The sequence below is a fragment of the Oryzias melastigma genome, linkage group LG21, assembly GCF_002922805.2.
Source record: "Oryzias melastigma strain HK-1 linkage group LG21, ASM292280v2, whole genome shotgun sequence".
Taxonomy (NCBI): domain Eukaryota; kingdom Metazoa; phylum Chordata; class Actinopteri; order Beloniformes; family Adrianichthyidae; genus Oryzias; species Oryzias melastigma.
Genome location: NC_050532.1, coordinates 7,956,240 through 7,984,054, shown reverse-complemented (window position 1 = coordinate 7,984,054; position 27,815 = coordinate 7,956,240). Strand labels below are relative to the sequence as shown.

Sequence of the window (27,815 nt, the reverse complement as noted above, 5' to 3'; positions counted from 1 at the left end):
TCCAAAAGAATTCATAACACAACAGAGTTCACCTGAAACAAATAAAAACACTTTATTTCAGCGGGTATTCATAGGAAGTGAAGTAAGAAGGGCTTGTTTTGAATCGTCATTCAAGCATGTTTCAGTCACCAGTGGCCTCTGCTTCAACATTCTGCAGCAGGCACCAAGTTTCAGGAGAATACTGGACTGTACACAAAGGGGAATGCAATGAAAACCACCACAGCCAGTCCGGTAATACTGCAAGGCCACTGTGGACTAGATCCACACACAGCAGAAGAATAAATCCACGTCCAGTTCCAAGTCAGTTCACTCATCCCTGTCTTGTTGCTGAGAAAGCCGTGCAGAAGTTGAACTTTAAATAGTTTCCGGCACTTTGTTGTCCACTGTCCCGGTGAAAGTGTCATGGTTTCTTTTTTGGTGGTTTGACTTCAAATGTCTTTTTGAAAAATAAATTATTACAATAGAATAGAGCATCCTGCGGTCTGCCCCAATTCAGCTTCATTTGGTAGACTGGAGAGGACCTCACTCTCCAATCCAATGCAGAAAAAGACAAAGTCGTCAAGCTCATCATCTCACACGCAGTCGTGACATCATCCACTCCAGACCCTGGCAGAGCCTGGAGGTAAAAGGAGCGTGGAGGAACGGGGGGAGACAAAGATACACCAAATGAGGATGAAAGCTCAGAAGTTCATTTAAATATAGTAAAAGACGTCATGTGTGCAGGGATTATATGGAGCAGTAAATAGAGTTCTTACCCCTCCCCTGTGAGGGCGCAACAGGCCTGGATGTGCCACTGGTGGTCTTTGACAGAGGTAAGTTGGAGACTCTGAGAAATCTCAGCCACAGTCATACAGCCTTTCACATCCTGCTTGTTGGCAAAGATTAATAACCCTGCTTTTCTTAAGTCCTGGATGGAAAAAAAACAATACAAAATACAGTTTTAATGTATGATTACAACATACAAACAACAACAGACATGCTTATTAAAATGTTCACTTTAATGCAATTTTATACAGCAAAAGAAATATATAAATGTACATTTTCAAGGACTTTTTGGATTTGTTTTGTTTAATTGGAGCATAAGAACGCAGGTTTTCAACACAGACACATGGAAAAAAAAACTTATGAGGAATTCTGAGGGACCAGCATAGAATGACATTTAGAATTTGTAAATGATTCAGCAAGCAGTAGTATTACAATTTTTTATGTAAACCTACTTCATGTGCCAGCATTCTGTAGAGTTCTTCTTTGGTCACAGAGATTCTTTCTCTGTCTGTGCTGTCAACCACCACAATTACAAACTACACAACAAAAACAAAAGACAAAAGTTAACCAAGCAACTCACTATATTCAATCTAACTTTTATCTAAAGGCAGAGCAATGATTACCTCTGTATTTGTGTAATATGTATTCCACGAAGACCTAAGGGACTCCTGACCCCCGATGTCCCACATGAGAAAATGGGTGTTGTTGACAACAATCTCTTCCACATTACTTCCTATTGTAGGAGAGGTGTGCACCACCTCATTCATGGAACTGTAATACACAAAAACACATTCTACATCACAAAACTCATTAAAAACGTTTTTTTTTTTGCTTTAGATGTGAAAATATATCAAACGAAAGATGTGTTCCAAGTAGAACTTACAACTGGTAAAGAATTGTAGTCTTGCCTGCATTGTCCAGCCCAACAATAATGACTTTGTGCTCTGTAAAAAAAAGAAAAAAAGACAACATTAAACATATTGGTGACCTTATGTTGTTTTTCTTGTGTAATCATTTCTCTAAAAACAAAAAGACACAAGGAAAAAGATGAAAAGAAGGGTGTGGAAACTAAACCCGATGACCAGCTTTTTATGGTTTCAGCAAAAACTCATTAACTACTTGCTTTCAAAATGATGGCACAGTTTAGAGATCAAGGCGGTGTTCTGGTTTCATTTTTTAGGTTTTGACACAAGTAGTAAATAAGGTTATTTTTTAAAACCTTAAAATATTTATATAGATATTACCAGTTTCCTGTAAAAAAAATGAAAATATTATGTGGCTCATTGGTGTACCCAAAGTAAAACAGAACATGACAAAAATGTTTATCATGTTTTGGTTCTTTCATTCTGAACAAGTAGATAGGGAGATGTTCATCATAAACTTACAGAGCGATTGCTTCTTTTTTTAGTTTTTATATCATAACTTTTGAAAATACGCTGGTACAAAGTTGTGCTAAAAATAGTTTGTTTTTTCAGGTAAAATGTTCTATCAACACATTTTAAAGATTGGAATCTTCACACTATAAAGCAAACATGAAGCGAATGCATAAAAGATTTGTTAATAAATTTACATATGCTCGTGCTGAATAAACTGAAGAGGAACTATCGTTTAAGCAAACGAGAAAAAAAGAAAAATCTGCTCCTTTATTTACTTAAGGAGCATAGCTTTACACCTCTTAAAGTAAAGACATCAACCCAAAAACATTTTATTTACACTGGTGAAAACATTTTATAAACCTGACTTGCTCCTTAAATAAAAAGGACATTTAATTAATACAATTTTTTGCAAAAATCTGGATTTTTTTTACATGTAAAAATTAGGTTTACAATATAGTTGTCTAAAATGAACAGCCAGCGCCCATGGTAAAACTTTAACATATTGTTACATCAACAGTGACATGGATTTATAATAACATTGTAGCATGTATTTGGATTAATTTACATTTTTGCCAAATACAGCAAAGAAACTGGAGTACACCTCTGAACAGCTTATGTGTGACACAAATGTTTACCATCAGTTGTGTTAGGTCCTGTTACATTTAAAACTAAGAGATGCCAAGCTCCTCATTTTAATCTACATACAGAAGGACATCCAAGTGGATCAGCTGGGCTCTCTTTTGGTTGCAGAATTGACTCAGGAGTCATTACAGAGCTTTTTGCCAGAGTTGGCTTTGATTTGAGAGGAATTTAGCTGTTGGATCAATCGGATCTATCTTCTTGTTTTTCTTAAAATGAGACCAAAACTGAGTGGCAAGTTCTCCGTAGCATTTTCATTTGAAGGAACAGTGGCGAGAAGACTCTCCACATGGTGTTGTGTCTTCCATTTTAAAGTTCCACTCTCATCATCTTTTGGGCTAGTTAAAATTGTTCCCAGTGGCTTTTTAATTTTGATTATGCTGATTTGAAGTTAAATAAAAAACTCGTGCTGTTTTTCTAGGACATAACATCTGCAGAGCGGCAGTAATTCATTAGAAATTCATCTCTGAGTTGTGGGTGGTACAGTTGATGTGGAGCAATTTCCCCGCACATCCCGTCATCCACCTGTTTGCATGTTTTCCAAATAGCTTATAGCCCCTCCCGAAAAACTTTAAAAATGGTAAGCAATATTGGAGCTATCCAGCCGTACAGTTTAGAGCCAGATACCAGCTCAGACGAGGAAATCAAAGATGAACATGCATTTAGTCGGCTACAGGTGGATGATGCATCAGAATGGCGTGGAGCAGGGGGTTTGTGGCCAACCCATTGTTGGGTCTACCAGCTTTTTCAAACAGCATTTCTTTGTCTGTTTCTGATTCAAAATGATTTGAATAAAGAAAAAAACTAAAAAATACAATTTTGAGCTTAACTTCCCTTTTGTTCTCCATCATCCTAAAAATTCCACAAGAACATGTTAAAAACACCAAAAATAAAATTTTTATTGGAGTGGGTCTTTAATTTCCTGCAATGCTTTTCCCACAAACATAAACAAAACCTGGAAAAGGTCAAACTTAAAATGTCAAAATGTATCAATTTCACAGAGAGATATTTACTATCTCTACTATTAAAGTCCCACCTGCGTGTCAGACGTGTCCTCCATGTTTTTACTAATCCTCTGAGGGAGCTGAGTGGGAGCACTGATTCTCATATAGTTTTTTTTTTTACTTGTAGATTTGAACCGACAACCTCCCAACTTAAGTTAAAAAAAAATCTCTTTCACAAAAAGTGGTAAAGAACCACTTAAAAACAATATGTTTCCTGGGGAGAAAAAACAGAGTACTGTAAGGGAACCCATATCCTGTTTCATTATAGGCTCACTAACAATAGAACAACAGAAACATTGCTAAAAGAATTGAGTGAAAGCTACCACAAGCAAGTTTCATGAAGGAAAAATAAAAACTGCCTAATGTTCCATGTTTTTTCTGTAATTAAACAGCGACTATTTTTACTTCAAACAAGAGGAAACGTGGTGCAGCGTGCAGTTGCTTCACTCTGTTGACATAACTGTAGCTAAAAGAAAACGGAAAAAACAAGACAATAATGAGGTCATGCAGGTGCAAGTTCAGAAGATGATTATAAACAGACTTGAAGACTGAGATGGATCATGCATTGTGCTATTATTAAAAGAAAATGTTAAAATTGCTTAAGTGTTAAATTCCTATAAACACGTTCATGGATCATTTTAATCTTTAGACCCATTGCAATTAAAATAGAGTTTTTAACATGTTCTTTTGGGATTTTTCTCATGATTGAGAACATTGATGAATAAAACTCCATTACTGAGTATTTATTCAAATTGTAAGTTAGGAGTAGATGTCAAAATGCCATTGGAAAAAGCTACTACAGCAACCCTCAAGTTTCCTGCTCTGCTCCATTCTGATCCATCCACTGGTAGATCCCAGGAAGCTCCAATATTGCTCGCCATTTTTTTGCACTGCTAATGGGGGTGTGAGGGACTGTAAGCTAGTGGGAGAGCATGTAAACAGATGGATGTCGGGAAGTAGGGACTGGCTTACTCTGCACAAATTTTTCATGAACCAATGTCGCTCTGCTGAAACTACGTCCTGGATCAGGCGCCTGCAACCTTCAGCTCCAGGGTCACATGTGGCTCTTTTACCTCTCCAAAGTGGCTCTTTGGCTGAAGAAAAATAAAATAATCGTAATTTTTTAATAGTAAGGGTTGCTAACTTAGCATTGATTACATTTATTTTAGTTAAGTTTACGGCTGAGGGGAACCTAGAGACTGTAATGGTTTTTAATATCCCTTCTGACATTATTAGGCCTTGTTTGTCCTCCAGAATACACAGATTACGAATACTAGGCAAAACTTTGGTAAAAAGTCTGATCTTTTCTGATTGGTGAGTTTATTTTATGACTTTAAGGCACATTTTATCTTAAGCTGGAAAACAATGGTTAGTAGCTATTCAGAGGTGGGTGGCTAAAATATATAGACCTACTGGATCATTAACCAATCATGTTTCATGTTTATGCTCCAGTTAACAGCAGTAAGTAGGAAAAAGGATGGCAGCTCACCAAAGTAAACCTAAAGTATAACAAGAGAAAATGTCATTTTTGTTTGGTGTTCTTTAGGAATGCATTTACTTCACTTAAATGTTCCTTTTTGGGACAGGAAGTATTTTATTTTGAAAGAAAGTCATTTGAGCTTCCGTCAAAAGTAAGAAACGACTTCACACCTTGAGAAATTCCAGTTTATCCTAATATTTATGGAATTATTTGGGTCCAAAAATAAATATAATCCATATTTTTTATATAAAAATGACAATGTAATAATGCAAAGTAGTGTTAAATGTTCCTAAAACGGTAAAAAAAAAAAAAGGCTTTGCAGATCCCATTAGGTTTTGATCAGTACCAAAACGCCCCAAATGGCTCTTTAACTGAGAAAGGTTGCAGACCTGTCCTAGATAGTGATACAGGTTCTTTGATTTTGGCTAAAAACAACATAACTTCAGTTAAAAGATTACTGGGAACACTAAAAAAATCAAAAGATGATTGGAGTGGGACTTTAAGTACTTCCAAAAAAAGTTACTTTAAGCTCTGTTATAAGTATTACCAATAACGGCGATTCATGTCAATAATAAAAATAATCTAGGATCTGTAAAGTGTACAACACCTAAACACTCATTTATAACAGATGTTGCAACAAGCACACAGTGGAGACCCTCATAAGACCAGACATAAGCCTATACCTGGAAGTGCTCTGAAGTGTACAAGAACTGGAGTGTAAAGTCAGTGATAGTAGTTAGTTAAGTCACTCATTGATCCATACCAATCAGAGCATTCTGCTGATGTGGACAGGAGTGTACTCCATGTGAACATCTGCTGACATAAACCAGTCTGCCACTGGGACCGAGCTTGGGACGGCAGGACTCGGGTTACAGGGGTTTCTAAATGACCTGTTTACCGATTCAAGATCACCTGCCAAGAGGCGGACATGGTTTCACTTACGTGGAGCTCGAACCTGAAAAACATGAATAATCTAGCACAAACTGGACTCAAAGTTTGAAAAAAAGAGTATATAATCTGTGGTGACGTGGGTAAACAAAAACCGACAGGGAAACTTGTTTTACCTGATGTCATCCCTGACACACAACACAAATACGTCTAAAATCACAATGGAAAGGGTCCCATCTCAAAGGCTTAAGATAGGTGAAGACCATCGGGCCTCCTTAGACCAACGGGTCCAGGTAGCCATCATATTTGTCGACGGAACCATTCTTACCTTGATGATTAAAAAGCCTCCATAGCTTTGTGAACAGTATCCCCATGGCTGACGGCGAAGCGTGTTGAGGCCAGCTTGTAAGAACCCCGGTAACTTAGCTAGCTAGCGTAAATGATTGCAGTGCTGCTGTCAACTTCACCTAACTAGCTAGCTAGCTAGTTAGCTAACTACACTGACAAAGGATAGTTAAATAGCTCAAGCAAAGCCGCCATAACTATACGCCAAACTTACAACCACGCGTATCCTTAAAACATGTCAGTGGAACATTGACTGCTGATATATTGCAACAAAAAGAAAAAGAAACTGAAGATACAAGCTAACCACTGTTGCTAAGAGGTTGGTATCAGCTGGCTGTTGTGAAGTGCGCTTGGTTGTCAATCGTGCGCATGCGCATTTGAGCAACTACGGTTCAAATATATAATATAATATAATATAATATAATATAATATAATATAATATAATATAATATAATATAATATAATATAATATAATATAATATAAAGATATATCAAATATTTACAAATTAGAAGAAATATGGGTAAAATATGAATGCGTATTTTAAAACAAAAATAAAAAGACCAACAAGAACCAGGATTAAGTTTATTTATTTATTTCAGTTCCCAGATGACAGTGCACACAAATGGTCCATCAATGCATTTTTTTCCTAATAGGCAGTATTTAGATCTGTAGATCAGTGCTCAAAAAAACAAAACAAAAAGTGTTTTGTATGAAAAACGAAATTTCTTCTCCAGAAGAAATAGAAAACAAGCGTTTTAAATAAAAATTCAGTTAAATTAAAAAACAACAAGGATTTTAACATGAGCTAATTTTCTTATAAGTTTTACATCAGCAAATAGCAAACATTCAAATAAAAAAAGTTTGGGAATTCCATGAAAGTAGCAGGAAAAAGTCAATGTGATCATGGCAGTGCAATCCTGTGCAGGTGTTTTTTTTTGTAATTTTCACATTTATCTAGAGCAATATTGTGACAGCGGATGCTAAAAATTACAAAAATGGACTGATTGGTTGCTACTCCATGAAAGGGTTTCTGCATTTGATTATTTCATTGATTCCTTAACAATAAACAAAAGATATAATAATGATTGTTTTTATTTTTTAAATAAATGCCTCAGTAAGATTTTAAAACAATCAAGTGCAATGAAATCTGATATATTAACAGGGAAACTCAGATAAGATAACATTGATTCTCTTGAATTGTTTTGACAATATATACACATGGAAGCCCTCAATATAAATCCTACACGAAAATTGCAACTCTGTCAATTTCATGTGATGTCCAACAAAAATTCACAGCCAAAAACAGTAGTTATTTTATGCACTGCATGTGAAAAAACACGCTTTGCATGATCATCAGATGTTCCTTTTTCTTCCTTCAGTTTTGGTAAACAAAAAAATAAACTGGGAAACTTTTCCAAAAGATATTACTCATAACCACATTTCCATCAAATGGGTGAAAACATAAACGCTACACTTCCAGGTCACAATGACCTCTCATTCCTGAGGTTAGGATATGGAAATGTTTGATATATGCACAAGTTTTTATATTATACACAAAAAAAACAAAATATGTGAAGTTTACTGCATTGGTCCAGAATAACATTTAAAAAAAATAAAACAAAAACTAAATTTAAGATTTAGGATTAGGCCGAGCCACAGAATTTATTATGCTTACATAAAGTACAATAGCATACAAACTTGAAAAGTAGAATCAATGCATTATATTTTCCTTCATCACCTCCTGGACTCGCTCAAAAAAGTTTTGTGCTGATCATCTGTCTGTTGCTAGCTTTAGTCAGACAGTGATCTGTAATACAGCCCTACCCACATGCTACAGTAACAGCTGAGCTAGTCGAATGGTCCGGAGAAAGTCTACATCCCATGCTTTCACTTGCTAGATTACTTGAATTACAAGCCATTTCTAGAACATGTTAAACAATGTTTGATTTTAGCTTTCCCTTTAAAACATCTACTCTGCTTTTGTGCTACTTTCATATCCAAATCCTTGGTGATGCCAAAGCAAAGGCAGGATTCTTGAGTACATGTCCCTTTGGCAAATGCCAAGGCCAAGGGGGATATGAGGTACTACATAAATATAAGAGATTGTTACATTTCACTTGAGTGTAGTGGAATTATTAAGTTAAAGTGGCAAATGCTGCCTGTTTTTGGACAATCTCAGGCAGCATGTCAACAGCAGGATCCAACTCAAACCCGGTGCCTGGTGTCTTGGCAAAAGCCCCCTGGGGATCCTCGGTTTCGGTGCGGCTTGTAGGAGTCCTGATAGGGGTCCTGGAAGTCCTCTTCCACTAGAGGAGAGTGGTCCCTGCTGTGCTGCGTGTCCGAGGACAGGCGGTTGCGATTCTTCCGTGCCCGTTCATTTTGACAGTTCTCGTCTGTAGGCATCAAGCTGCGACGCTCAACCGAATTCTCTGTCGTCGTGTTGTTGCTGTTCCGGTTTCTTTGGGCCTGTTTTGACAGAGAATGTTTGGAACTAAACATGAAACTTGACAAAGAGGTCAAACATGTCTATGGCATAATGGAAAATCTAAACATAACGCATGGAAATACTTTGAATGAAGGAACATCAACAGGATATAGTATTTTAAAAAACTTAACTTTGATAAAATGATCATTAAAAAAAAAATGGCCTACTCAGTTTGTTTAAATGTTTTCTCATGATAACAGCATCTAATATGTCGTCATCACGACAAAACAAATTTTGTTTTTTTGTGATAGCAAAGAATGTAATGTATCGCCGTTTGCAGCACTGAACCGGCGAGACAATCTGTTTTAAGTCTCTTTATTTATTTATTTTGTGGTTACTGTAGGCTGTAACCAATGCTGTACAGCTTATATTAGCAACTCTCAATAAAAGCAAAAGAAAAGCTCCCCAAACGTTGTTTTTATAGTCAAATTTTAATTTAGTAGTGGAGCTATGCCCCTAAATGCATCAATTCCATCTCATGCAGCAGCCCCCCTCCTCAATACTTTTTCATTTTTCTACAATCCACAGCAAAACAAAGTAGTTTGTCAGAGAAAATGTGGGACACCAGAAGAACTGCTAAATGTATAATTGATCAGTTTAATCATGCTATATAACTCAGGTGGAAATTGTGCTGATGTTTTCAATCATACACAGCAACCAAATCAGTCATCGTCATTTGAGAAGGTTGGCACGGCTGCAGCTGTGCAGCCGGCTGTAATGCAGTGATCCTGCGATTTTTGTCAATTTCCTCCGTGACCAGGCATGGTTACAGAATGATGCATAAGATGGAAGGATGGAAGAACCACGTGTCATTTGAGACCTTAACTGTACCGAGACTCTGTCTTTTATTATAAGAAAAACACTTGTTTTCTTGTGATAATGAGATAGTAGATGTCATAGTAGAAGTCCTATTAGAAGCAAAAGCGGCTGTGAAGTCTACAAGACAGAAAGCGACGATAAAGTATCAATAATCTACCAGATAACTACTTGTATACTAGGTTGTATGATGTCAAAATCAATACAATAAAGAAAAGGAGAGCCCTAAAAAACTAGTATTACTTTATGTATTATTACATCAAAATACAACTGAATGAAAAGGTATATTTTTGTGAAAATGTTGATACTTTTAGTACTTAAGGTGTCAAAATGGTTGATAAACATGCTAGTTTTCTCCTTCAATCCTAAGATATTTCATATCAGAACACGTCTCATCAGAAGGTGTCTTGTTTTGTTGTTAAATGACAGACCAAAGTTTCAAAGCTGTGTGTAAAAATCGGTTATAGCCTTTAATTCAGGTCAAGGTCAACACTTCTAGGTACTTACATTCCTATTTTCTCTGCCTTTCCCTTTCAGTTTTTCGTTGCTGGCTTACCATCATAATCTTGTCGCACACCCAAGTTTCAGTGACGCACTACTGCCTGATGGCTACTTCTTTGTCTTTTTATACTCTAGTAAACAGAGCATTTTATTGGTTGATTCATTAGTTTTAAGGCACCTGCTCAATGGTTTGTCTAAGGTGTTTATACTGGTAAGCTGTGTTTATTCTTGATCTAGTCAGTTAGTCATGGTGCTGTGTGTTTTGACCAAACATTTCCACTGTGGTCTAAAATGATCTTATTCCAGAATCTGATGCAACTTTTCTAGCTTCAGCTGGGTGGAGCCTTTCTCCTAAAAACTATCTAAAGCAAACTAAGTATATGCAGGGTTATTTCGTAGTGTTAATTATATCTTTAATCTCTAACATTTAAGTTTAGCCTTTGAGGGAACAGAGGAGTCATTTTCCAAGTTTGATTCCAAGTTTTTAAGATGTACCAGACTCTAGACTTTACATGTCTTCCATGTTTAACATGTGAATATGTTTTGTTACTTCTAAGCAGTGGGGTTTTAGTCTAATGAATGGTGACAAATTCTCTTGCGAGCTGCTAAACGTTATTTGCTAGAAACCTGGTACACTTGAATTCAGCTTAGATTTATTGAACCATAATATCAAAGATATATTGTAGACAATTTTTTAAATGTCATTCCCATACAATTGTCCTTTGCTATAACGCGGTTCACCTATCACTGCCTTTTTGGTTCTATTTTATATTCCTGTTTTTTTTTACTGCACATTGTATCCTGATAGGCTGTAGACCATTGTCATCAATTTCATCCGTTCTGTCTTTTTTACAGAATGTGTTCAGTTTGCCAAATCGTCATAAATCTTCTCTGATCTTTGGTTTTATTCTATAATACTGGATTTTTTTACTCTACGAAGGTTTGAACTTTGAGAGATTTTAAACATAAATAAATGTGTGAAAATGTTAACAATGTCTTTCTGAGAAAAGTGGATAAAGTGTGCAGTGAGGGGTTTCACAACCTTACACATCTAGAATTATTGTAAGAATTAATGAGAACTTCTTTTCTGATTGTAGGTTATTTTTAGAACCCAACTCTTGCGATAAACGAGAGACTACTGTATACATTCAATTTTCAATTAAAAACTGAAAGCAACTCTTTTATGTTACATACCGTGTTTACCCATAAGGGATTATCTTTTAGACTTAAAAGGGGCATACCATGAAAAATCTATTTTTTGAGCTTTTAATTATATTATATAGTTCATCCTCATCCATTCACGTAATTCTGAGTAATCCTCTAAAAAATCTGAGCTCCCAAAAACAACCCCTCCCATACCCACGAAAATGAACAGATCCTCTCGTTTACATCACAAGTTGAAAACCGCCCCTTTCAGGAAGAGTCTGCTCCGCCCTCAGGCTAAAACAAACATTTTCTCCACGAAGCTAGCTTCACGAGCCCTCCACCTCGGCTTGCGCACTGTCGCCGGTTGTCTGTGTTGTGAGCCAAGAAACGCTCATTCAATTTAGCATTCAAACTTTGCGTAGTGGCATTCACCAAAAAAACATTCTGCTGAGGAATCTGCACAACATGTTGGGATGATCCTGAACGTATCTGAGAGTGGCTCAAGCAGACGGGGGTATTGGGAAGACGGCAGGAGAAAGGGAGCAGACTATTTCCTGGTGGAAGAAGTCAGAATCGAGTTAGAAGGACTGGTTTGAACATGGATTATTGAGCATAGACGGAAGGTGCGCGTGTCTCCGGGAAAATATATATAGTTTATTCTGAAAAGCTTAAAAAAGCATGGTATGGAAAAAGACATTTTAACTCTAACTCGGAAAGTTCACCTGTATGGCAGCAGGATATGGGGAAAGAGCAGTGGAGCCGAGATTGCGTCCCAGCAGGGGGTTGAGTGGTGTGCTAAGTGACGTGTGAGTGGCACGCCAGTATGCCTCCAGGTATTCAGCCAGGTGTTCGCAGGCGTCTTCCAGCTGGTTTTCATCCAAGATAATGTCAAACATTTCCTGGGGTGGGAAATGAGAACAGGAAATTGAAGCTGGGTGCATTTGAAGTTTCTTTAAAGTTGTGTCAGACAATAAAGTCGAGCTTTACTTACAGATGGACACTGTGACAGCTTTTCTGCAGCTACCAGCTGTACGTTCAAGTGTTTGCTCTGAGATTTTCCTCTGGATTTGATCAGCCTCTGCAAGACCTGCAAAACAAGAACATGAGGAAATATCTATGAACATAAAACCAGTGCAGATCTTCCCTCTCATCAGCTATTCGAGTTTACAATGCCTCATTGACATTGGACACCTGTTTTTTCCTTGTTTATAGTGTTATTTATTATCTGCTGTTTTTATAGAGCTATGGTAACAATCAACATCCCTATTGTAGGATCAATTAAAATTTTATTTCCTTTTCAAAGATGTTTTGTTCTTTCCAGATAATGAAGCATATTCCAAGACATTCAGATGTAAAGATATTTTCCGGGTTGGTTCACAGTGGTCTTACCTTAGGAGAGGACACTTTCACGTGGACAATGATGGGTGCCAGAGAGGTCTTGATAAGCTGGGCTGGGTGGTTAATGGTGTCTGCATCTAGAACCACAAGCTGTAAGGATCTGGCCAGCTCAAATATTCTCTCTATTTCACTCTGGACCTCCGCTATAAGGAAATAATAATGCATAGCACAGCAGCAGTTACCAATCAGAAGAAATGAGATGGTAAAATAAGGGATTTCTGAACACCAACAAGACATGCACATCATTGAGTGAGACGGTTCCTCTAGATTTACCAAGGTTGGAGCGGGTGTTGGATCGCTCAATGATGGCCCTCTTACTGGGGTTGTTAAGTACTGACCTCTTGGCCAATGATATGTCAGCTGTTACCCTTGTGATGGATATCCTACCCAATGCAAAAGATGGAGGTTAGAAAAAGTAGGCCAGTGGCAGGATAATGAAAGGCGTTGCTTTGCTGTAAGTGCTCACCTCCCATCAAATCTGTGCTTCAGGAAGTCAAACAGTGCTTTCTGCATCATATCTGTCACCTACAGCAGTGAATTGAAGAGGAGGAGGAAGACAAGAATCCACATGAACATTGTGTAATTGAAGTCAAAAGGCAAGGGATTTGAGTGGAAGAACCTTCAGAGGCACCTTTTTACTCATACTGATTCTGCTGTGCTGCAGCATATAAGAGAAACCCCTTTTCACTCTGATGCCGCCCACTCAGCCTGCTGCTGAGCCAGATCTGTGCATTACACACTTGACCGAGCTTTTCTCAAAGCTGTGCATGGGGGTTTGGAATAAGGGCTACAATGAGGAGTCTTAAAAAAACAACGGTGATGAATTGGCTCCATTATAGTCAACTTGACAAAAAACTTACATTGAACAGAAAATCACGATCAAAAGCAAGCAGAAAACGAACACACGCATGAGATTGACTGTTAAACGGTTTGATCTGATGTTGGGTTACCATGTGTCCAATGAACTGGACTTGCACTTGTAGCTTTGATCTGTTTTTCCTGGGCCGTGGTGTTTTTTACTGCTTGGAAAATGTTTTCTTTGAAATAAAAAAAAAGGAAAAACTTCAAGGGTTGATTTTAATTTAAAAAAAAATGAATATTTCACCAGTTAGTTATTCATAACATGTTTCTCTTATTTTTCACAGAAATCTCTTTCAAGTAGGTCTAAACTATGTAGCAACCCCACCATCCACCTACATGTTCTCTATTAAATTCTTTTTTATTCAATTTTCTTATTTTTATTAATATATTTATAAACATATAAACATTTGCACGAAATTCTCCTTTATTCCAATAAGAAAAGTTTCTGCCAAGACTTTCATTCCTTTCAAGAAGAAATTGTTTTCAGTTTATTTGCCTTCTTTTTAAGTCTGTAAAAATGCGAAGTTTTGTAGAATCTTAGACGGTCTTTTAGACTTTGCAGCTGTGCCACCCTATTCCAAAAGCTTTACTGAGAGCCTTTGCACTTCGGAGTCTTCTCCTTTCAGTCACATCATTAGCAAGAGGAGTCGTTAAACCCAAAAACCTCCTGTCGTGATCGTTTAAAGTCTCTAAAAATACAGTCCACTCATCTTGTTCCAGAACCTTTGGTTCGGTACACATTATTCTGCCTTTCTAATTTCAAACCATGCTCCACTTTTTCAGTCTGATGCAGTTTACCCAGAAGGTTGTTACCACGGCAACAGCAGAATGAGAGGCAAGGACTGTGATTCCATGACAACTGACTTCAGAGCTCCCACAACCTCCTCCTTGGCCTCCTTCATTGTTTGCTCTGCTGTCGCAACTGATAATCAATTAGTAGGATGATTTTTTTGTAGTAAATCTATTAGTATAAAGATTTAAAGATTTGTTTCATCATCCTCTGATGATGGAAGCAATTAGCCGGAAAATGCATTCCCAGCTCGAGGACACGGAGCAGAGACACCAACTATTCTCCCATGTCACAGCAAAATGAGGGATTTCCTTCACAAATGCATTCATTATATTAACAAACACATAATCCTTTTGTCAATGGTTCACAAAAAGGCACAATATTTTAACATTTTACAATAAAATGTCCTTCGAGGTGCAAAAGGCATAAAAATTCAGCCCACTGTGTCTTTGCTTTTCGACCGAGAGATACAAGGTTGCACTATTTAATGAGAGTCATGACTGTGCATGAGTCAAACAACTACCTCATAGCCTTTGAGGGACGGTCCCACCAGGACAACGGGTCTCATGGAGGGAACGACGTCATACGGAGGGACATGCTCAGCCTGAAAGGATGAAAGGACACAAACTGGATGTTTGAGAAGTAACTTCGAAAGTTTTTACCAAGTTATCTAGTTCATCTAAATGTTAGGAACAGATGAAATTAAATGATATCAACATTTTGAAAATGTTACTTGAATATATACTTCATATTGTCAAATAAGGAGGTATATTTGATAAAGCTGGACTAAAACCAAATGATGGTTCGTGGGACTAATATCCTGGACATCAAACCGGACTGTAAACACAAGAGAAATGTACAAAAAAGAACAGAACAGATTCCTCTTTCTTAGATAACTCACATCCTTCAATGTTTGAGATGCTGCTGCACATCCTTTACCGTTCAGCTGTGGAAAGTGCTCTTTTTTTGTCCAATTGTTTGTTGGGAAAGCAATATGAGTTTGAGAGACAGTAGCAGGCCTTAAAACATTTACCAGAAAGAGTGTTTCTGTAATGGGTGTGAAAGTGGACTCAGTGGGGGCTATTGTTGAGAGGAGGATCAGGAGAATGATCCAGACCATCCTCAACAACAGCAGGCATCCACTCCAGGAAACAGTGCTTGCTCAGAGAAGTAACCGCAGTGACAAACTCCTCTCTCTGCACTGGGATGCTGTGTTCATGCCAAACAGGATTCGCACATCAGGGATGTCCAGATTTAATGTTAAATCAATGTACAGATGAGATCAGAGGTTCTGCAGCGTAATTTGAGCTTTGGGTGTTGTGCGTCAGTTTGGCAGCAGCGTGTTTTGGACGTTGCGACGCGTCAAGCGTTTAAATATCTGAACTTTGCCTAAAAATCGGAATCATGTCAACTAATTAGTGTATATGGTGTCATCAGCTGGTCCAAACCCAACATGGAGGAGAATCTGGTCATTCTCCTCAAGAAATATTTGTCCTTTTTCAATCCAGTCTACTGACTATTGTGTCATTGATAGACTAGGTCAGAGAGATGGAAGTACTGCTGAAAGCGGCCATCATTCAGACGCAGCTTCTGCAGTAGATGGTGAAACTCACTATACTGGGAATGAGCTCATGAACCCAGACATGAAGACATGTTTATCAACGCTTATAGAGCTCTTAAAAATAAATAAACCTGATCTCTCAACATCATCTGTGTCTTCCACGCACCGCAAATGAGATATACAGTCAGTACTTCCTTGGTCATGCTCAGCAACCCAAGTTTTTAAGACCTTTCAGGCTCTACGCACAAGACATAGGTCCACTAAATGTTTGTTGAAAGTTATACCAGTTGAATTTTGACAAATCAGGGACTCAGATTCGGCAGTGACATACACATAGGTGGCATCCTTTTTAATTCACAGATGTGCCAACCGTTTGAAAATTGATCACGGAGGAGAAATTAATAATTGTGGTTTGTGCCCAGACAGAATTATATGACACTAACTCTTCGATATATTGGAATAGAGCTGTGTCAGAGAGCAAGATTTATGAGATTTGAACTGCGTTGACATTTCACTCCAACCAAGAAACAAGCACCAGTATTGGATAGCAACAGTTCAGTGTGATAACCATATGCTAAATGGTGGTGACATGCCTGGAGTGAATGTAGTATTAGAGCTTCATGAATCTGCTGCCATAAAACAACAATAAATTGTGTGTTTTTCTGATGGATGATTCAATTTCCTCTAAAGGGGGATTAATAAAATATGTCTGTCTTTGTGTTATTATCAATTACAAAGATGTTCCAGAAACAAAAAAACAAAGTTTCACACAATTTACCATTTCGTTGTACTTGCCGTTTAATTGTTTGTAACTTACTTAACATTAGGGTTGGGCACCGATGGGATCTGATGCGGTTCCGGTTCTACCGCGGTTCTTTTGTTTCGGTTTCGGTTCCCTTTCGGTGCTTATTGTGGTACTTCAGTAATAAAAAAATAATGCCTTTATCTTCCTAAATCCAAAGTAGAACGGCTTCAAACAAGCGCAGACTCCCTCTGCCGTGCAGCTGTGCGCACGTAATATAAAGCATAATATAAAACTCAGTCTTAAATAAACTTAAACGTCCTTGAAATTTTAGCCTGACATTTTATTAAATTAAATCAGGAATGTGGCATTTATTTGCAGTTGTTTTTGGGCAAAAGCAATATTTTATTTCAATAAAATAAGGCGGAAGATAAATGTCAATCACACGGCTGCAAAGCGCAGCAGATGATGACGACCCGCTGTGGTGGTGGGCGGAGCCGAGCCGAGCTTTCTGCTATTAGCAGCCCAACAAGGAGGAAACGATTCATTGTTTCATTTTGGGATGGGGCTCCAGCGTTGTTTAAAAATTGCGGAAACTCCACTATTCACAGCGAAAGTCCCGCCCACCGACGTTGCGGAAGCCGACCATCTCGGCGGTTTTATATGAGCCCGCCCACGAACACAAGAAAGTAAATAGATAGGCTGAATCGTAAAAAATCAGAAGGGAGTACAAGTGATTGACATGTCCACAGACAAATGAAACTTCAATGAAATTTGGAACCGAAATCCGGCACCGTTTGCAGCCGCATCTTTCGGTTTCGGTAAAACCGCGCAAATCATAACGGTTCCTACTTGGAACCGAACGTCGGTGCCCAAGACTACTTAACATCCTGTAAACTAAGTATTGTGTAGCAGCACTACATATTATTAATAAACGTAAACAGTACTCACCACCTTCTGTTTCTGTTTTCCTGAAAAATTAAGAGAAAAATGATCAGTGTTAGTGCATCAAGATATAAAAATTAAAAAATCTCAAATGTTGTGCAACAACAGGACCAACCTGCAGAGTTTGGGTTTGGTTTAAACGTACCAGAAACCATTTCTCCTAAACTGGATGAGGAATTTCCACTGGATTTACTGCTGTATGTATAAAGGGAAAGTAACAGATCAGTGTTTCATCCATATTTGTTTAAAAAAAAAACACATTTCTGGTAAATAGGCCTAAAACCTTAGATTTTTGCCTAAATTTATCTCACAGATGCAAGTAATAAAACCGAAGCAGTTAGAACTGTTTTATTAGTACTTCATGTATTTAACGTATGACTTTACTAACAGATGTGTTATATTCATTTTTATTTAATAATCACATTTTGTGGACAATCATCGTTTGTGGGGCACACTCACACACAATGAGATGTTGGATTCCATCTTTAGGTCTATCCTATGAACCCAAAAATGAGCGAGCATCTTCCTAATGCAGCATTACCCAACAGAAAGCTCCACCCGTCACCTGTGCTTTTGTATTTTACCTACTGCTAACGAGGACGTCCATCCAGAGCTCATGCTCCATTATCAACTCAATCATTTCTTTATTTTTTTCCTTTTCTGCTCACCCAGGGAAGCGTCCTCTCTTCTGCTCCTGCTGGAGACGGATGTTTTCCAGCTTGAGAGGACTCGGGATGAAGCCGATGTCACAACCCTCTTTCACCAGTCGCCCGATCCACCAGTCATTGTTGTACTTCTGCAAAACAAGAGAAAAAGAGTTTTAAATAGTACAACTGAACACCTTTACAGCAACTTTGAGAATCAACTTTTTTTCTTCAACTGCTATTTCCAGATGGAGACACAGCATAAATGAAACCCTCCTCAGAACATTATAACATAACACATCATTCTAGCCACGTATCAAAAGCCTCACTCAGTCAGTATATTTCCACCTGCAAAATATCAACCACTTCTGTACCAGTCCACAGTATTTTGTTGCTGCCACTTTTGTCTATGGCCTTTCACAAAAACTCCTCCATAAACTCCAGTTGGTCCTGGTCAAGATTTTGCAGCCCAGGTCGTCCCCAAGACTCCTACAAACTACATCACCTCCATCCTGAGAGAAATCTACAGGCTCCTCTCCAAAAACCCAAAGCCTCACCAAGTATCTTTTTTCTAGTTTAAGGCTTAAATTTCTCACCTCACTAGACGACAAAACTAACTTCTAAGTAACCTTTAAGTGAGATTTAATGACTTGTTTTAAGACGATAAATCTTAAATGTATTGTTAAAACATCTTGTTTTTTCCGTTTTCATAATAGACTTGTTTAAAAAAAAAACTTGGCTGATTTAAGAAAACTTAAACGTTTTATTTGACACATTTAATTCTTAAGAAATTGATCTTAAAATGGGTAATTCTGTCCTATTTAAGATAGTTATGGTCTAGAAATAAGGTGGACTTCTGTAGAGGGTAAATTAGGACATATTTTGGGAAAAGTGTCTAAATAAATCTACTTTAAAAATGTGAAACTTCGTTTTTTTTAGCAATAAATGCCTATTTTAAAACATAACATTTCCAATTACTAGAGCAGTATACCTAAATGTGACAATTTATTGCTGATTTCAAGATCTGAGTGGCCTTTTAATGTGGCCACAATCATGCTGAAAGTTATCCAAAGAAACAAAAAGTCTAAACATTTTTTAAAATTTTCTCATTAAACTGTAAAACTGTAACTCGCCACTGTGACCTCACATTGCCATGACATCATCTGATGCAAGGCTTTGCTCAGAGACACGTCCTTTCTAAGATGGTAAAAAGCGACATGTGCAAATGGTGCAGAAGAAATTGCAAGTGAATTGCACCTCTTTGATGTGAAGAAAGTCCTTGGCATCAAAAGAGACAGCAGTCCCAGCCACAGGAACGTCCTCGTCCAACGCACCGCAGTAGCTGACGTTGGTCCTCACAGCGAACGCAACAGCTTTGCTCTGTTAGACAGAGGAGAGCAGAACTAAAGCGTGATGAGAGAGGAAAAATGAGTGCAAAAAAAAGAGATGCACAATATGATTACTACTGCTTTACATTAACACAGACAAGATGAAACGATTTGCCAAAAACGATGATAAACAGCCTCAACTAGCTTGTTTCCATTCAGCAGAGCTGGCTGCTGCATGTGCTCATCCAGATGTAGATACATGTGTGCCCTGCAGTAAGGAGTTAGCACCGCTGAGGAGAGGCTATTTCAGGCCTCCTCACAACAGTGGCCACAAGACAGTGGAGGTTTTCATCCTGTCACATCTAATGAGCACAGCAGCAAAACACAACAGGTCTTTCTCAAAGCCCCAAAAGCTCAAATGTTAATTAATTTTATTACTGTTTTAAAGACCCACTCCGTTTATGCTCTTTTGACATTTTTCTCATGATGTATGTATGTATTAAAAAATAAATAAATAAGCTTGAAATTGCATTTCTGAGTATTTATTTATCAAATAGTTAATGCAAAAATACAGTTGAAAAAAGCTTGCAAGGTGTGACGTAGAAGCTACAGTTGAAGCTCCCTGCTCCGTTCCATTCTGATGCATCTGCTTGTAGACGAACGACTAGATCCATGTTGGTTTTCCTCATCCGAGATAGCATCTGGCTCAAAACTGTTCGCTGGATAGCTTCAATATTGCTAACCATATTTTGTTGCACCAGTAACGTTAACTTTGGGTTGTGTGGGGCTTTAAACGGATAGAAGCAGGGGCAAGCTTACTCCACCTAAATGTTCCGCACAACTAATATCTGATGAACTCCTGCTGCTGTGAAGAAACTATGTACTAAAAAAAATGATACAGGTTTTTCTTTATTTACCTAAAAACAGCATATTATATATTTATTTAGTCTTTTTTATTGTTTATAAATTTTAATATCTTGTGTTTGCTTGAAGATTGTGTAAAAGGGGTTCATTCCTTTGCAGCTTGTGGGAGGAAAAAGGCTTTACATGCAAAAACACTTCATTTAGCTTTAGTGTCGACATTAAAAAAAATCAACTTAAAATTTAAAAAAGAATAAATGATAGCACTAGATAAGTGAGTGTATTAAAATGTGTTTCTATGAGGCAAGGATACAGAAAAAGTTTGGAAATGATCCCATTCTATGGCTTTCATACAACCAGATCAGACAGAGCCGGCAGCCAAATCCGTAGGAATAACGGAGATAAGATCGTAGCGCCAGTTAACGACAGATGGTGCGAGACTGGACATGAAGGAGCATCTGCACCTTGGCTGCGGCTCACTGGAGCCCGGACAATGATCCTAAGTCTTGTTTCTTCCAAATACAGTTTAAAGCTACCAAATAAACAGTTCCCTCTTAAACAAACCTTTGCTCTTTCGAGCTGAACAGTGGCCTGCTGCTCCTTCTCCTGACGACCGCCCTCCTTCTCTTCCTCCAGGGACACATCTGAGTCAGACGGTCGGCTTGTGTAAGAGTCAGCTGAACCCTGGAGAACGGGACAAACGATAAGGAGAAGACCTGTCGTTAATCCAGATTAAGGAATCAATATCAGCAAACACAACTGGAGAAGTTTTCTTGCAACTAAGCAGAAAAAACCCAAATGATTATGATGTTTGTTCTCTATTTCTGATGCACTACAATAAGTTCAAATACAGTTTAAATAAAGGTAAACCTAAAACAAAATCCTTAAAATCAAAAAGACATCAGAGATGATTGAGAATATCAGGGTTTGTGCATCTGCTTCTGCAAACAAGTTTGTGTGTTTATCTATTCGGGAATGTTTGTGTGTCTCATGATCTGATGAATAATTTTCTGACTATGATCAAAGGTTGATAGATTAAAGATGAAGGACCAGCAAGGATGGAGAGTTTGGACAGACTGCGTTTTCACTTCTAGCATACATAAAACGCATTGAAAAAAAAAGAAAAAGGCACATTTCTGCATTTACTCCTTCAGTTCTGAGGAAAGCTGAGTAAAAAGGAATGCAAATCAAGTAGGGAAGTATAGTAAAAACCTTATATCTGTAAGCATTGCTGCACTAATCTCTAGAGATCATAGAACGACAAAAGAAGACCCTCAGCTTCATATGTAAAATTGTATTTCATTTATGTAAATGTATGTAGATGTCATCTCCTTCTGCTGATACTTGGGTTCTGTGTTATTTTTCTTCATTTAAGACGCCCAGATGAAGGGGTCTAAAATTTTTACTATACTTTAAGGTACTTGGAATTTATGGGAAAATATACTTTTATGTAGGTAATATGGAACAATATGGAACTCTAGTGTGAATATTCACACTATTTTGTTACAGAAAAACATAGAAATCTGCAAATAAGATGAACATGTAATTGCTCAGAATTGTAGTAATAGTGTTAATGGTGTATCATAGACATTAGACATGTCAGCACAATAATGGAAGTGAAAGACTGTATATTTTACAGTCCTATGATACCTAATTATGTTCTGGACTGCAAGGACCATACTGTTTTTGCAGCCCTTCTTAATAATGCAACTTTTACAGGAAAATTTCACCCTCACCAAAATTTGCCAGTTCGTGGGGAGTCTGGTGAAAATGAGTTCTAGGAATAGTTAACGACCCCCCCTCAAAAAAATGATGACATCACAGCTGGCAAAATCGTCAAAAAATGAACAGAGCTCAAGTCTAATATAGAGTCCCCCCAAAAATTGGGTGGCTGTTTAGTGGCAAAATGGGAAACTTGGCAATTTTCAAATTTTTCCACAATAATGGAAAATAAAACTTTAGTTTCAGCAATCTTCATGAAATTTCACAGACAGGCCAGTAGGTTAGGTCTACAACTGCAATCAAAGACCTCTCGAAGAGGTAGCCATCTTAAAATTTCTAAAAAAAAAATCAGCTTTATCTATACCAACTTAAACTTTTCCTGGGGATTTTAATCTATCGCCTCCTAACTCTTGGAGCATCGTTGGGAAGCTACGATTTAGAAGTTATAGATTTTTAAGCTTTAACCATGATCTAATTCCTTCTTAAAATCATGTCAATTTAGGTATGTTACTATTGTATACGTATTTCTATTGGGCATTAATATGCTCTTTATTAAAAAAAAACTATAATTTTTACTACAGACAAAAACACATTCACTAAAACTAACAATAATTTAAAATCTGTTTATCCTAAATTTAATTAATATAATGTAATGGAATCATGAATACAAGCTACTGAAATCTTCTAAATAAATAAAACTTGTAAAATCCATATTAGCTTTAAGTAACACGTCATGTGTTGTTGTGTTGTATTTTTCTGACAGTGTAGGTGACATTACCTTTAGTGACATTATCTTTAAGTGACCTGCTTTTTGTGTTGGTGTGTAAATTCTTCTGGCACTCACAAGAATGATCTCACACCCTCCACCCCCTAAGACTGCCTCAGGCTGACATCAGACTCATGCCATCCTTATCAGTGAAGTCATCGCCTTCTGGAATCTCCTGGTGCCTTGAGTCTTCTCTTTATTATTCAAAAATCAGCAGTAAAAATGCCCACCTCTTTATTTTAGGCATAGTGACTGTGACAAAGATGACGCGGCTATGATCAACAAGCTAAAAATATGTCTTGTGATTCAGATTTATTATTTTGTCCCAGGTGGAAATGTGCGTATAATGAACATGATGAACACCATGGGAGGAAATTTCGACAAAGATGAGTGTCAGCCTAGCAAGAGTGTTAATTCTTGTGGCAAATGTTTTAAAATAGGATCAAATAAAGAAGAGTCGATGAGGAAGTCAACAGCCCCGAGCCATAATAGAAACATCAGAATGAACTGAAACTGTGTTTTTAATGAAGTTCTCAAAAAGATCATTCATTTGATTAAAAAAAGTTTCCAAAAAATCCAAACATCTATTTTATAATAAAATTGTTATTTTTGTTAAAACAGAACTTGAACTTGAAATAAGCTAAATATAATGTTATTCTCTATTTTAGCCCTGTCACACAGACATACACAGACTGATTTCCAGGTTATTTAAATTACAGAAAAACCTCTCCCACTGCTAATCTCTACACATTTCTACAGTTACCACTAACATTTGATGTTTTCTTGCCACCAAAATAACTCAAAGTCTAGTTAAACCTGTCAACCAAATTGTTACTTTGCATTTCTAAACCTAACCCACTTAACCGCCTCGTGCTCGGCTCCACCAACCATGACGGAAATGAGGATTATTTCCCCTCTGATCTGACTTTAGCCATGAGTCTTTACAAAGGTAAATGTATTCGCTTAACGGCGTTTTGTTCTGAGTCAGAGAGGAAACAAGTTTATCAGGTGGCCACACCCTGGCTAGCAGCTGTGAACTGTGACTTACATTTTATTTTTCTAATTATTCATTAAGCTGTAACACGTCTGCTCTGACTAAACTGCTTTAGTTACAACCGATATGTAAGTTATATGTTTAATCTAAAGTACTTTGTGTTGGTTATGTTTACATCAATGTCCCATTCTGATCAGATTTTGATCTATTGTAAAATCGTTCCCTGTGGTCTTTTAGTTGTAATTTTGCCATTTTTAGCAAAAAACATGTGTCAGAGCAATAATAGGTTATTAAAAATGTACGACTGAGTTGTGGGTGAGACTGCTTGACGCCTGAGCCAGATGCCAGCTCATACAAGGAAAACAAAGACCTACATAGATCTATTCATCTACAAGTGGATGCATCAGAAGGGAGCTGAGCAGGTAGCTTGTGACCACTCGATTGTTGCACCTACATTACTGCTACAGGCTTTTTCATCTGCTCCTGGTTCACACTTACTGAATCAGAAATGTGATCAAAATGCAACAAGAGGATGCTAAAAACACCAAGAACATAATTTTCATTGGGGTGGATCGTTAGGTGAAATACCAAGAGTTGACTGATTGAAATATATGTAATTACAGAAACAGCAGTACAGTAAGTGAATGTTATTCCTTTGATTTTAACTCTTAAAGGCCTGCTTCAGATACAGTGAAACAACAGGAATAGAACTTGGACATCATGGTTTCCAATCCCATTAAAATAATGTGAATTCTGTCAATAAAATTCTAGTTAGTTAGGGTTAAGAAAAGAATAAGGGTTTCATAAATTTATATCTTTACAAAACACTTTTAAAAAAGCCCCCCTATGCCAATTTTCAAAAAAAAAAAAAAGTGCAGTGTTTTAATTGTGATTATGGAGTTTTAAACCAATATCCCACAACCTAAATGTCTTAAAAAGCAATTTTTTTCATGTTGATCTGAAGCCTCTGTTTCCGAAATCTCCTCTGAGGGGGCGTGGCTTTTGGAGCTGAGCTGAGCAGCTCCGCCCCTGATCCCCCTGATGTCCTATCATGATAGCTCTGTGTCTCGATAGCGTAAATATTCACCGCTGCTACATAAAAACAGCAAGCAATGTCGGTAATGTCCAGCTGTTTCGTTTTGATCCTGATGTCAGCTCAGACGAGGAAGTGAAGATCTTCATGGACAGAACTTCCTCCAAAATCCTGATTCTTTCTCCTTCCAGTTCACCAAAGACTCTTTTAGCTAATTCTCCAATGTTTATTGACGTTGCTGTGATCAATACATTCAATCATTGGTTTCTCAGAGTTCTTGATAAAATAATGAAAGCTAACATCAAAATGCTCTTTCATTGATTTACAATCCTTTACAACTGCGGTCAAATGAGCCGTGGTCACATCAAGAAAGTCTGTGGGGTCTTGCTGAGATTTTCCAGCGTTTGCAGCCCTGCTATGTATGTATATTGTATGAAACTCACACAAAAAATCCAGTGATGCTGATTTGACCACAGAAATGTGAACGGCGGCTCATTTGACTGCAGTCAATGTGAATATCTTCTCTTCTCCAGAACCTGAACTAGACACACTAGGAACAGATGAGGGTTTAGTGCATGTGTAGCAGAGCTGTTGATGGAAATAAGATAATTCATTCAAACAGAGTCTGTCTGTGATAGTTAGATTGACACTAATTTAAAGGGGCAAATACTCAGAAATACAAAAACGAAATGATTTCTTATTACATTTGTTCTTTTTCATTAGAAAAATACCACAAATACATGTTAATAACTCAAAAGACATGATTTTCATGGAGGGGAACTTTAAAGAAAGCCTCTGGTTATACATTTGAAATTCTAAGTTCAGCTAACTTTAGATTTTATGACTGGTGTACGACTTGTATAGGTGGAAGAAATCCAGTGTGTGCCGTGGCCTGAAGGCAGCAGCACAAGAAAATATTCCCCCAGGTTCCTCTACTGTTCAAGAGGAATGGAAAAATGATGAAGGGTGAGAGGAGCTATGGCAACAGCATTTACAACAACTAATGTTAACGTCCTTTATCAGTCAGTTCCTATGCATAGTTCCTATTACAAACTCAGCTCTGGATACATTTTAGGATCAAAAAGCAATGCACTAGATAAACCTAACCTTATTGAAAACAGTGAAACAATGCAATCAAAACATTGATCATGACCTTACAATTAATATTTATGAGAATATACATTTTTTTCTGAGAAATTGTAAATATACCTATAATAAAAAGAGAAAAATACTATATTTTTTAAAGTAGTTTCCTTTTTTTAACAGCTAAAATGTCAAGTATATTTTCTTTTCTATCATGTTCACATCGTCCTTTCTCTACAACAACCTTTCATGTTGTTAAGGTGTAAAGTTATAATAAAAATTAGGTATTGTAATTTTAATTAGTTAGAAATACAGGAATTGGCTGCAGGGTGGTCTAGTGGTTGGCACTTTCCGCTCAGAGTGAGTAGACCCTGGTTTGAGCTCTGGCTGGGTCTGTTCTGTTTGTTCTCCCTGTACACGTGTGGTGCAAAATATTTTGTAGGTCAGCTGGTCACTCTAAATGTTGCTTGGCAGTGAATTGGGATAGGCTCCAGCAACCTCAAAGGGGATTCAGCAAGTTTGGAAAATGGATGGAAATTACAAATAATTACATCAAAAGCTACCTGCTCTGGGAAACAGAAGTTTGTCCAGTTAACATTTCTTAAAATGTTTTCTGGATGTTAGTGTGTGTAGAAAAAAACAACAGTCAGACTCATACCTGTGTTGGTGAAGTTCATCAAAGTTTTGCTGTAATGTGTTTTTAAGTGTTTGTGATGATTTGTAACATCAGTCATAACAAATCAATTCATCAACAGAACACAACTAAAAAATTAAAAGTTCTGGTCTATGCTGACACAAATTCTGGCTATCAATCAGGACAGAACTTCCTATAAAAGGTACTTTGGGTAGACAGACTTTGTGTGTTTGTTTATTACATTCATACAATCAAATGTGCATTCTACTTACTGTCCTGAGGCAGCTTAACTGTACCTGTATCTGGGCTAAAATGGAGCTTGTTGGTTATATTAAGTGTAGATCCCACAACATAAAAATGGTAGTAACTGACTATAATTGTTTGACAGTTACATGTATTAAAACTGTGTCAGAAACTAAAACATCAGCAGTTTCTCCTCCAGCAACCCCCACAGTTATGCAGTCTGGATTCATTTGTTGATTTTGAGTTGAACCAAACAAATATTGATTTTCCAGATCAGGAATCAAACCATTTACAAACCCATCAGCAAACAGCTGAACCTCGTTGTCAATATTGTTATAGAAAACCACAATACAAATAAACCAGTTTATATTCCTGCACTGTAATATTTATAATAATTGTCTCCTTGCGTGTTTATTAATGATGCTATGCTTGATTTCTGTCAGGGATTGTGGTGGAGGACCCAAATGCAGGAGACCAGACTTGGTGGCAGAAACATAAAGATTTACTTAAAAACTCAAAACATGACAAAACCAGGAGAAACCAAACCAGTGACGTGACATGACATAACAGAACAGAACAGATGACCTGACAATGAGAACTGAAAACCAAACACTTAAATACACTGAGGGTGATTAACTAAATGAAAACAGCTGTGGATGATTTGACCAGAACATGGTGAGACTGACAGAAAACAGAACATGACAAAACTGAAGCATGGATCATGACAGATTTCTTCTTCTTTTTGTCAATTTCAAGTAATTCAG

The 27,815-nt window shown here is 37.4% G+C and overlaps 2 protein-coding genes across 6 annotated transcripts in view; both read right to left on the bottom strand.

Moving 5' to 3' along the window:
* Positions 1-27: 27 nt before the first annotated feature.
* On the bottom strand, positions 28-6,873 carry arl5a (ADP-ribosylation factor-like 5A). The gene is made up of 6 exons (XM_024286309.2): positions 6,481-6,873; positions 1,649-1,709; positions 1,389-1,536; positions 1,218-1,301; positions 756-907; positions 28-616 (listed from the first exon to the last, which is right to left on the bottom strand). The coding sequence occupies exons 1-6, from the start codon at positions 6,524-6,526 to the stop codon at positions 568-570; spliced, it is 540 nt and encodes a 179-aa protein (XP_024142077.1). The 5' UTR covers positions 6,527-6,873; the 3' UTR covers positions 28-567.
* Positions 6,874-7,066: 193 nt separating this feature from the next.
* Positions 7,067-27,815, bottom strand: part of cacnb4a (calcium channel, voltage-dependent, beta 4a subunit) — a 35,518-nt gene continuing 14,769 nt past the window's right edge. For 2 of the 5 annotated variants that reach the window (XM_024286310.2, XM_024286315.2), the window contains 12 exons: positions 21,141-21,260; positions 19,645-19,767; positions 18,412-18,539; positions 17,859-17,938; positions 17,750-17,769; positions 15,019-15,099; positions 13,311-13,369; positions 13,118-13,227; positions 12,836-12,987; positions 12,438-12,533; positions 12,169-12,345; positions 7,067-8,964 (listed from right to left, as the gene is read on the bottom strand). In XM_024286310.2, the coding sequence (XP_024142078.1) occupies positions 8,704-8,964; positions 12,169-12,345; positions 12,438-12,533; positions 12,836-12,987; positions 13,118-13,227; positions 13,311-13,369; positions 15,019-15,099; positions 17,750-17,769; positions 17,859-17,938; positions 18,412-18,539; positions 19,645-19,767; positions 21,141-21,260 (1,407 nt within the window). In that variant the 3' untranslated portion in view covers positions 7,067-8,703. The remainder of the gene's footprint in view (positions 8,965-12,168; positions 12,346-12,437; positions 12,534-12,835; positions 12,988-13,117; positions 13,228-13,310; positions 13,370-15,018; positions 15,100-17,749; positions 17,770-17,858; positions 17,939-18,411; positions 18,540-19,644; positions 19,768-21,140; positions 21,261-27,815) is intronic. The other 3 variants (XM_024286313.2, XM_024286311.2, XM_024286314.2) reach the window with 3 other exon arrangements.

Coding starts and splice junctions, on each gene's coding strand:
- arl5a (XM_024286309.2), bottom strand. CDS start 6,526: ATGGGGATACTGTTCACAAAGCTATGGAGGCTTTTTAATCATCAAG. Junction 908..1,217: donor ACAGAATGCTGGCACATGAA/GTAGGTTTACAT, acceptor TTTTCCATCCAG/GACTTAAGAAAAGCAGGGTT. Junction 617..755: donor TGCGCCCTCACAGGGGAGGG/GTAAGAACTCTA, acceptor TTTTACCTCCAG/GCTCTGCCAGGGTCTGGAGT.